The sequence below is a fragment of the Eimeria tenella genome, genomic scaffold (assembly GCF_000499545.2).
Source record: "Eimeria tenella Houghton genomic scaffold, Eth_scaff8, whole genome shotgun sequence".
NCBI lineage: Eukaryota > Apicomplexa > Conoidasida > Eucoccidiorida > Eimeriidae > Eimeria > Eimeria tenella.
The window spans coordinates 299235-310446 of NW_013543455.1; the positions used below are offsets into that span (position 1 = coordinate 299235).

The following is an 11212-nucleotide window of genomic DNA, read 5'->3' on the forward strand; positions in this document are numbered from 1 at the left end:
TGCCGCCCCCGCAGCCAGCTGTGCTGCACTGACACAGCCAATAGAGTCTTGCTGTGCTTGTCTGTCTAAGACTTGCCTTCTTCGGGGTGTTTCTTTGCTGCCGTTTGCTGCGCCGTTTGCTGTAGCTGTCCTCCGATGTCAGTGGCGTAGCCGAGGCGCGTTTCCACCAACTTGTGAATGCCTGCTTGCGCTGCTGCTCCCTCTGCTGCTGCTGCTGCAGCTGCATCAGTTGCTGCTGCTGCCTTCCCAGCAAAGCCCGCTGCGTCGTAAGCACTTTCGGCTACTTCGTCCACAGAAGTCTGATCGCTTTCCTTCCCCTGCTGCTGCTGCTGCTGCGGTGGCAGCCTGTGTGCAACTTGCACGGCTTTAGGGGTGGTCGACGTCTGGTAGTGAGCCGTGCTGCTGCTGCTGCTGTTGCTGCTGTTACTGCTAGTGCTGCTGGCTTCTGCGCCGCGTACTCCGCGCACAGCCGCTTCGGCTGCTGCGACTGCTGCAGCAACGACAGCAGCCGCAGCAGCAGCACCAGGAGCAGCAGCTGCAGCAGCAGCCGTCGCTGGTGCAGCAACAGCAGCATCGCCGCCAGCTTCATGGAGGCTTTCAGATTCTGCTGCTCCCTGCTGCGGCTTCTGCTGCGAATCTCCTGAGAGAACACGACTTGCTGCACTTCTTATCATCCCCAACGCGGAAAAAAGGTCACCTTTCCTGTCACTGCTGCTGCTGCTGCTGCTGCTGCCGCCCGCAGTGCTGCTGGTGTCCGCGAAGCTGCTGCTGGCGTTACTGCTGTTATTGATGCTTTCACTGTCGCCGTTCCTGTCGCTGCTGCGAGGGCTGCTGCTGCTGCTGCTGCTGCTGCTGCTGTCGGCCCTGTTGCCGTCGCTTTTGGCACCGCTTTCTACCTCTTTTACTGCGCTGCTGCTGCTGCTGCTGCTGTTGCTAGCTGCTTCAGCAGCTTCGCGCTGTTCGTCCTGCGGCCCCAAGGGGCTTGTGTCTTTACTCGTTGCTGTTGTGCTGCTGTCGCTGCTGCTGTTGCTGCTGTCGCCGTTGCTGCTGCTGAGCCTCCTGTTAATGGCTTCCAGGGAGGACGCAGCGGAGGCAGCGTCTGTGTGTGGCGCTTCTGCTGCAAGTGACTTCGTAGCTGCTTCTAGTTTTGCTGCTGCTGCTGCTGCAGTTGCTGCAGTGGTCTCCTGGCTGTCGAAGCCTAAATTCTCGCTGCTGCTGCTGTTGCTGCTGCTGCTGAGAGCATCTTGCTTGGCTGCGGCGTCGTCCTCAAAGAAGCGCCAGACACTTGCTGCTGCTGCTGCCGCTGCTGCGCCCGCTGCTTCTGCAGCAGCTTCCAGCTTGTCTTGCGGCTGCCGCTCCATGCTGCTGCTGCTGCCGCTGTTTGCTTCGAAGCCTTTGCTGCTGCTGCTTTGGAATCCGCTGCCAGGCGAAGGAGCCCACAGCGAATCTGGGGGGCGCTGCCGACGGTCTTGCTGCTGCTGTTGCTGCTAGTGCTGTTGGGAGAAGCTACAGCCCCCAGAGGCTACAACTTGCTGCTGCAGCTGAAACCAATTCAGTAGCTTTTCTGCTTCCTGCTGCTGCTGTTGCGCATGCTTGCCCGGTATGTGTTGTTAGTGGTCTGCTGCTGCTGCCGCTGCTGCTGCTGGGTTTGTAGCTGCGGCTGCTGGCCTCCTTCGGTTGTCTGCTGCAGTCAAAAAAACAAGACATAACGTGAAATACTGACAAAAGTGTTCCTGCTGCTGCTGCTGCTGCGGTTCTTGCTGCTCCTGCTGTCGCCGTTGCTGCAAGGGCCCCGTCGGCAGCAGCAACGGAGTTGAGTTAGTTGTGCTGCTGCTGCTGCTGCTGCTCGCCTAGCGCATGCGCCGCCCCTTCTGCATAAATTTCCAAATTATTATATTCAGAAGGTTTTATAACATCGAAACAACAGCAGCTGCAGCAGCTGGGACAGCAGCAGCAGCAGTGGCTGGTGTTGTAGCCATGAGCAGCGCCTCCGCTGCTGCAGTTTCAACCAGCAAACCTGTCCGCCTGCAGGGTAGCAGCAGCAGCTGCAGCAGGGAGGGGGGCTGCAGCAGCAGCAGCAACACAGTTGCGAACCAGCATCAAAGGCGGCGCTGCTGCGCTGCTGGAGCTGCTCCGGCGCTCGTGCGAGCAGCAGCTGCAGCAGCTCAGTTACAGCACAGGGAAAGCCGGATCTTCCAGCAGCAGCACTTGAGCAAGCCTTCTCTCTGCCAGCTGCTGCCTGTGCTGCAGCAGCACAAGTGTCTTCCCTGCTGCTCATCAGTTGCTGCTGCTGCTGTTGCTCCCACTGCGCCTGCCGCTGTTCTTTCCTTGTGCCTCAGATGTGTGCTTCTGCTGCAGTCCTCTGAGGCGCAGCCTTCGCAGGACTTTGTGTATCCCCAGTAGCAGCTAGCTAGCTAGCCAGCTCGCTAGCCAGCTCGCTAGCCAACTAGCTAGCTAACTAGCTAGCTAACTAGCTAGCTAGCTTGCCGGCTAGCTAGCTACCCAGCTAGTGGGCAGGGTGTCTGGGGGCCCCCAAGAACTGAGCAAAAAGGCTCAAGGGCGTGAAGCAGCTGCTAGTCAGCTAACTGCCTAGCTAGCTAGCTAAGTAGCTAGCTAGGTAGCTGTCTAGCTAGGTAGCTAGCTAGGTAGCTAGCTTGGTAGCTAGCCATGCGGCTAGCTAGCTAGCTAGCTAGGCTAGCTGGCTAGCTAGCTACGTAGCTAGCTACTTAGCAAGCCATCTAGCCAGATCCACTATGCTACTGTTTCCAAGTCATTTGCGTTTCTGCAGCGATCTGCAGCGTGGGAGGTGACCAGTGGTCACACCTTTTCGAAAAAGCCATTAAAGAATAAAAAAGAAAGTTGAAAATGATTTGCTGAAGTTCTTTTTGCTGCAACTTCGTCTATTTGCTCTTAGCAGCACTTGGCGACGCTTCTTTCTTTGCTTCGAGCGACTCCAGCAATTGCAGCGCCTAATAGAAAGTGTCAAAAGACAAAAGAAGTGTAGAGAGGGCTGAATAGGGTTTACTGAGGGTTTAGGGTTTACTGAGGGTTTAGGGTTTACTGAGGGTTTGGGGTTTACTCAGGGTTTGGGGCCTACTCAGGGTCTAAGGTGTATTCAGGGTTTAGGGCTTAATCAGGGTTTAGGGTTTAGGGTTTAACGGCGAGTTGGGGCTTACTGACGGTTTAGGACAATGAGGGTTTACACTTAACTGAGGGTTTAGGATTTACTGAGGGCTTGGGGTTTACTGAGGGTTTGGGATCTAGGGAGGGCTCATGACGCTTCAAGATCTAGTGCGCGTTTCTTGAGGGTTTAGGGTTTAGGGTTTGGAATTTAGGGTTTGGTGTTTGCTGAAGGCGTGCAGTTCAGGTTTTCCGGAATTGTGAAGGCTTAGAATGCAGAGTGTAATTTGGGTCTGTTGGCGGTCTAAGGTTTAGGAGATGACCATTAGGGTTTAGGGTTTAGGGTTTAAGGGGTTTTAGGGCTTGACGCCAAGGGTTTAGGGTTTAGGGTTTAGGGTTTGCACGCACCATTTTGTTTCTAAATGCTGCAGTAGCAGCAGCAGAAAGCCTCGGGCGACAGCCGAAAACTAAGTGGAAAGAAGTTAGAGCATTTAGAAGCCGGGGGTCAGAAGTGGAGGCACTGGGGAGCGGCTGCAGCGGAAAAGATGTTAAAAATTAATTTATTTTAATTTATTTGCAAACAAAATGAAGATATATTTCTGGAATTTCGAGGAATTTCGGAGAACTTCCTCTTTTTGCAAGTTCACTTCAGAAGATATTCAACATCCATGAAACGCACCAGCAGAGTCAAACAGGGAGTTGGAAATGGCCCGATTAAGCGATTAAATGAATAAACAATTTCATTTATAAATCAAATAATTTAATTAAATGGTCTGTAGATGCAAATAAGCAGTTGAAAATCAAAAGAAATAAAGACGGAATAGCTTATGCTGCAGCCCACAGCTAAGAATACACGAATGCGGAATTCCAAACGAGAACACCAGAAGTCAAGTTTTTTCTTTTTGAAGTTGAAATGAAATGAAAATAAAATAGAAAAATAATAAAGTGTTTGTCAAGTTGAAATTAAATTAAAAGAAAACAAAGAAATAACAAATTGTTTGTTGTCAGAAAAAACAGGAACACGCCAACGCAAGCTCAGGCCAGCTAAAATGGCAAATAAATAGACAAACACAAGTAAACAAACAAACGAACAATTAAATAAATAAACAGACAATTACATAAATAAATAAATAAATAAATAAATAAATAAATGGAGGAGGTAAATAAATATTTTCGTTTTACTGTTATTGGTTGGCTTTCATGTGCGCCCATGCATTGAAACATTGAAAAGAGAAAAGGCAAAAGAACAAACAAATAAATAAATAAATGACAAACAATAAGTAAAATAAACGATTTTGAATAGTTTTTGGTATTTAATTCCAAACATTTTCATCTTCGGATGCATTTTAAATATTTTTAAATTTGAATGTTCTCTTTTTCAATTATTCAATTTCGACCCGCCTCACCTCCACCCCAAACTCCTCCCTGTGTTCCATCAAAACTTGCAGGCCTGCAGAGAGTTTTCAAACACAATTTAAATTATTTAATTGCTTTATTAATTAGCTAATCAATTAATTAAATACTTGGTTAATTAATTAATTAATTAATTAATTAATTAATTAATTAATTAATTGATTATTTATTCGTTTAAGGAATTGCTTGAGGTGCTTCGCTGTATACACCCTAATCTTACAGTTCAAGAAGCAGCAAAACTCAGAAATAATGAAATTACTGAAGAAGAAAGACAAATTGATTAGTTAAATAAATAATCAAATGATTAATTAATTAATTATAAAATAATAAAAGCTCATAAATAAATTTAGTATTCAATTGTTAGAGCTTTCAGTGCAGATCACGACTTAAATAGAAGACAGGCTCAAATAAAACAAAATAAATGTTTATTCAAATCAAATTGAATTAAAAACTTGAAAATACAAAGAAGTTCGCGTCTCTTCTTGGAAATAAACCTGAAAAAAGAAGAGCGGCTAACTTTAATGATAGCACATGAACGGGGTTTAGGGTTTAGGGTTTAGGGTTTACGGGTGCGCATATACGCACAAGTGCCGATTAATTGGAAGAAAAGAAAAGAAAACAAAAAAACAAAATGAAAAAGAATTCCAAAGAGAAGTTTATAAAATTAAAAACGAAATAAGAAGAGGCAGTTAGCATGAGCTGAAGGAAAGCAGCAAAAGTGGAACAAAGAGAACCATTTTTGGTGAATTAGAAGACAAAAAGAAAACAAATAAATGAAATAATAAATAAATAAATAAATATGTTCATTTGTTTTCTCTTTTGTTTCTTCGCCACTTTCAAAGACAGGAGCACGAACATGAATTTGAACTTTGAATTGAATTTTTCCTTCTCTTAAAGTGGAAAATTTAATTTCGAATAAATTCAAATGAATTCTTTTTGATTTTTCTTTTTTTTAAAGTGGAAAATTTAATTACAAACTAATTCAAATGAATTTTTTTTTGATTTTCTTCTTTTTTTGAAGTAGAATTAATTGGAATTAATTACAAATTAATTCCAGTGAATTCTTTTACCTTTCTTCATGAGCTGTACAGACAGCGCGTGAGCCACCATTGGAGAAAAAAAATCATCATTTTGCATCACTGGGCTAAAAGCTCTCAGAGTGATTTTGAGGGACTTTTCTGCAGTTTTTCTGCAAAAAAGAATTCAATAATTCAATTAAAATAAACTTCAAACAAATTTAAATATTTCCATGCAATCCATTTATTGCAGCGGCCGCCAAGTTGGGAAAAGGAACGGAGAAAACAAATCCCACGAACTTCATTCGCACTCAAAACCCTAAACCCTAAACCCTTAACCCTAAACCCTTGGCCTTTCTTAAAGTAGATGCGCACGTGGGCTCGCTGCCTCTCTATTAGGCGTTTCCACCAGCAAAAATTTAGCTACACAAATATACTACCGCAACCCAAAACCCTAAACCCTAAACCCTAAACCCTAAACCCTAGTTTGAGCGCACCGCGCCTCCACATAAACCACACCAAACTTATTCCCTTTTAGCCGCCAGGGCGCCACGAAGGCCCAGAAAGAATGAGTGCTGAATTTCCATCGAGAGAAGGTTTCCTACACAAACACCCTAAACCCTAAACCCTAAACCCTAAACCAGCGTTTCCACCGCAGGTACCAGAGGGCTGACAGCAAGCCACAGAGGGAGAGAAGGAGGCGATCAGGCTTCCGGGCCCAGGCCTCTGGGCTCATGGAGCTTAGGGTTTAGGGTTTAGGGTTTAGGGTTTGGGGTTTAGGGTTTAGGGTTTGGGGTTTAGGGTTTAGGGTTTGGCACCATTAGGGAGTCCGCGACGCCGTCGGCCCTGCCGGAGTTCTTCGCAAGAATATCTGCCACGGGGATGTTGAGGAGAGTTATGAAGGAAGGACTAAAAATAAAATAAATAAAATAAATAAAATAAAATAAATAAAATTACATTAAATTAAATGAATAAATAAAACAAAATAAAATTATAAAAAAAAGAAAGAAAAGACGAGGTGAATGCTGAAAAGAAAAGGGAGAAGGAAGCTGAACAAGATTCCAAATTCGAAAAATAAATTAAAAATAACAAATAGCAGAATTAATTTAAAATAACAAGTTCCAAAATTAATTGAAAATAATAAATGGCAAAATAAATTAAAAATGATAAATAAAAAATAAATTAAAAATAACAAATAAAAAATGAATTAAAAATAATAAATTAAAAATAAATTGAAAATAATAAATTTAAAATAATAAATGGCATTTATTTAAAACACAATTTCGTAAAAGAAAACAAACCCCTCCGGTGGTCTGGTCCACTGGTCCTTCTTGCGCTGCAGCAAAACGCAAACCAGGAGATTAAAACAAATAAACGATAATTAAATAATAATTAAATAATAATTAAATAATAATTAAATAACAAATTTAATTAAAAGTAAAAATAAAAAAGAATTAGATTTTGTTGAGAGCCACAGAAATGGCTGGGTGTATACACAGGACTCTGGAGTGTATGTACACTTAACTGCAAATGCTGCACTTTTCGAGGGCAAAAAAAGGTAAAATTATTTTACAAAAAACACAAATATATATATATATATTTAGAATATATTATGTGTATATAGTATACATATATATGTCTATAATATGCATATATATACATATATATATATGTATACATATATATATATATATATGTATATGTATATATATATATATACATGTATATATATATCATATATAGTTGGATAATGTATATATAAAAGCAATATATATTAATATGCCTACATATTATCTAAAATACATTTATTTATATACTGTCTGAAATATATTTATTTATATAATGTCTAAAATATATTTATTTGTGTTATCTAAAATACATTTATTTATATAATGTCTAAAATATATTAAGTATTGAAGTCAAAAATAAACTATACAATATGTGTACGTACAGTATGCAGAGGAAAAATAAATATTCAAAAGTGAAAATGTTTAAAAATAAAATATAAAATATAAATAAATATAAGTGTAATTTTCTGCAAATGCTTTTAAATAAGTTAAAAAATAAATAAAGTATAAATATAGTTATCCGGAAATATCCAAAAATAAATTAAATAAATAAAATAAAATTAAAGTAGAATTATTTGAAAACAATTATGAATCAATTAAATAAAATAATAAAATGAAAGTAGAATTATTTGAAAACAACTATAAATAAATTAAATAAAACAATGAAATAAAAGTATAATTACTTCAAAATAATAACAAATAAATTAAATTAATAAATAAATTAAATTAAATTAAATTAATAAAATAAATAAAATAATAATCTTACCCGCAGCACTTCCATAAAGGCCCTGGCCACTGCAGGGGCCACGGGCTTTCCCTCGTCTAAAACGGAGGCAATTTCAGCTCTAATAAAAAATAAAATAAAATAAAATAAATAAAATAAATAAAATAAATAAAATAAATAAAATAAATAAAATAAAATAAGTGAGAATTTTGTTGTTAGAAGGCACCAGCAGCAGGAGCAGCAGCAGCAACAGTAGGAGCAGCAGCAGCAGCAGTAGCAGCAGCAGTAAGAGCAGCAGCAGCAGCAACCGCCGTAGGAGCAGTAGCAGCAGCAGTAAGAGCAGCAGCAGCAGCCGTAGGAGCAGCAGCAGTTGCGGCAGCAGCAACAGCAAAGCCCGCAGCGGCAGCAGCAGCCGTCAAAGCTGCAGCTATAGCAGCAGCAGCAGCAGCAGCAGCAGCAGCTAATTGCCATTCACCAGATTTTTGATTATTTACTGCTGGTCTTTCCATAGGCGTTAAAACCTTAGGGCCACTGTGCCACGTGGCGCTGCTGCTGCAGTGGCGGCTAGGGTTTAGGGTTTAGGGTTTGAACTCCAGGGTTTAGGGTTTAGGGTTTGAACTTGAGGGTTTAGGGTTTAGGGTTTAGCTCACGGCTTGATGACAACACCTTCGATTTCTTGTTCTTGAGAAGCAGACGGATTGTCTTTGAGCTGCTGCAGCATTTGCTGCAGCTTTGCAGCATCTGCAGCACCCAAACCCTAAACCCTAGACCATCAAACCCTAAACCCTAAACTTTAGAGCGCCAAACCCTAAACCCTCCCACTCTCCGACACAGAGCCCGCAGCAGCCCCTACAGCCTGCAGCAAGCAGCAGCCTGCACTTAAGGCCTAGAAATTAGGGTTTAGGGTTTAGGGGTTAGGGTTTAGGGTTTAGGGTTTAGGGTTTGAGGACCCACCCGCAGGCGACGGCGGGGCCTCAAGACTGTCGCAGTTTTCTGCGGTGTCTTTCAATGAGTTATCCTAAAGGAGAAAAATGAAAAAATGAATAAAATAAATAAATAAATAAATAAATAAATAAATTCGGTCGATTAATTAATTAATTAATTAAACGAATTAATTAAACGAATTAATCAATTAATTAATTAATTAATTAATTAATTAATTAATTAATTCGTGTAATTATTAGCTAATCAATTGATAAATAAATAAACAAATGAATGAATTTATTAATCAAAAATGTAACTTAAGAAATTAATTTAAAATGTAATAAAGAATTGATAAATAAAAAAAATAAAGAGTAAATAAATAAATAAATAAGGAAACAGTTCACCTTCTGTTTCGAAAATTGAAGAATAGAAGAAAACAAAAAGTAATTTGTTTATTAAACTGATTGATTTGATTTAAATAAAAAGTAATTTAATTAATTAAACAACTACATTTTACCCTTTTTGCTGCTGCTGCTGCTGCGCTGCTGCGCTGCTGCTGCTGCGCTGCTGCTGCATCATACTCTGTTCTCCTTATTTCAAATGCTGCAGCGTTTAAGCTTTAATTTTTAGATGAATTCTTTATTGGTATTATTATTATTATTATTTATTATTATTATTTATTATTATTATTGTTATTATTATTATTATATTACTATTATTATTATTATTCATTATTTATTTGCTGCAGCCTCATAACTCTAGTTTTGAACGTTCGCAGCTGTTTACTGGTGGCTACTAATGCTCACGCATAACTGCTGCTGCTGCTGCTGCTGCTACTACTGCTGCTGCAGCTGCTACTAGCGCTTCTGCTGCTGCTGCCTCTGGTGCTCTCGCTGTCGCTGCCGCTACCCCTGCTGCTTTTGCTGCTGCAGCTGCTACCGCTTCTACTTTTGCTGCTGCTGCTGCTACCTCTGCTGCTGCTGCTGCCTCCAGATACATCGCTGTTTTGCTGCAGTGAAAACCTGTGCTTCTTGTTATTATTAAATTACAAAACATTTATTTATTTTTATATTTTAACTTATAATTTTCTTCATTGCTGTTCTCGCTTTGGGGGATTGCTGCTGTCCATACACCCCAAGCGCCCAAACTCACCAGCAAAAGATTCGGCAGCCACTACGGCCTTTATTTATTTATTTATTTATTTATTTATTTATTTATTTATTTATTTATATTTATTTTTGGAAAATAAATGACTCACTGGCTGCAGCTGCAACAAACCAAACGCAGAGCAGGCAGCAGGGGTTGTTTCTGGTGTATATCCACCGAGTTGCAACAAAAGCAATAAATTAAAATTCATTTTTAAATAAATAATAAATTAAAATGCATTTTGAAACAAATGATAAGTAAATTAAAATGCATTTTTAAAACAAATAGCAAATTCAAATGCAGATCCACCAAATCATATTTACTCCTATTTTCCCGAGCCACTCCCGCCCAACAAAAGCAGCAGCAGCAGCAGCAGCAAGAGCAGCACAAGAAGCAGCAGCAGCAGCAGCAAGAGCATCAGCCCAAGCAGCAGCATAAGCAGCAGCACAACCAGCAGCAGCAGCAGCAGCAGCAGCAGGAATGGTGTTGACTTATAAGCCTCTAGGCAATCTGCAGCAGCAAAAAAAAGAAGCAAATAATAAATTCGGGATAAAAGAAACAAATAAAATACTTTAAATAGAGTATTCAAATAGAATACTTTAAATAAAATATTTAATGCTTACAATTTTGGTGCTAACTGCAGCGCCCGCCGCGGCGCTGGTTGCTGCAGCTGTATCTGCTGCTGCTGTTGCTGCAGGAGCAGCAGCAGCAGCAGCAGCAGCAGAATCAGAATCCGAGTCAGCAGCAGCTGCAGCATCATTTGTGGAGTCGCTTGAAGGCGCTGGGGAAGACGGCGCTTCGTCTGCTGCTGCTGCTGCTTGTTGTGCTGCTGCTGCTTTTCTTGCTGCTGCTGCTGCTGCTGCTGCTGCTGCGGCTGCTGGCAGCGAAAGCCCCGGTGGCGAAGCTGCTGCTTCTGCTTTTTTCTTTGCTGCTGCTGAGGGGGGCAGGGGCGGTGGTGGTGGCGGTGCTGCTCCTGTTGCTGCTTTTGTTGCTGCAGCAGCAGCAGCACCTGCTGCTGGGAGCGGAGGCGGTGGTGGCGGCGGCGGCACTGTTGCTGTTGCTGATTTTTTTGCTGCTGCTGCTGCAGCATCAGCTGCTGCTGGCAGCGGGGGAGGTGGCGGCGGCGGTGGGGCTGTTGCTGCTGCTGATTCTTTTGCTGCTGCTGCTGCTGCAGCTGCTTTTGCTGGGAGGGGGGGCGGTGGTGGCGGCAGTGGGGCTGTTGCTGCTGCTGTTTTTGATTTTTTTGCTGCAGCAGCAGCAGCTGCTGCTGCTGCTGGGAGCGGGGGCGGTGGTGGCGGCGG

The 11212-nt window shown here is 41.8% G+C and overlaps 3 protein-coding genes across 3 annotated transcripts in view; all 3 read right to left on the reverse strand.

Moving 5' to 3' along the window:
• Positions 1-65: 65 nt before the first annotated feature.
• On the reverse strand, positions 66-1361 carry ETH_00031380 (uncharacterized protein; the record flags this gene model as incomplete). Its single annotated transcript, XM_013378275.1, has 1 exon — positions 66-1361. One exon carries the CDS (start codon positions 1359-1361, stop codon positions 66-68), a length of 1296 nt encoding a protein of 431 aa, XP_013233729.1.
• A 7126-nt stretch (positions 1362-8487) lies between these two features.
• ETH_00031385 (uncharacterized protein) lies at positions 8488-9764 on the reverse strand (the record flags this gene model as incomplete). Its single annotated transcript, XM_013378276.1, has 2 exons — positions 8488-8582; positions 9572-9764. The coding sequence occupies 2 exons, from the start codon at positions 9762-9764 to the stop codon at positions 8488-8490; spliced, it is 288 nt and encodes a 95-aa protein (XP_013233730.1).
• A 648-nt stretch (positions 9765-10412) lies between these two features.
• The window catches only part of ETH_00031390 (uncharacterized protein), a gene marked incomplete at both ends in the record, with an annotated part of 1562 nt that continues 762 nt past the window's right edge, over positions 10413-11212 (reverse strand). Inside the window, 2 exons of the mRNA XM_013378277.1 lie at positions 10413-10421; positions 10535-11157. Of these exons, the coding sequence (XP_013233731.1) occupies positions 10413-10421; positions 10535-11157 (632 nt within the window). The remainder of the gene's footprint in view (positions 10422-10534; positions 11158-11212) is intronic.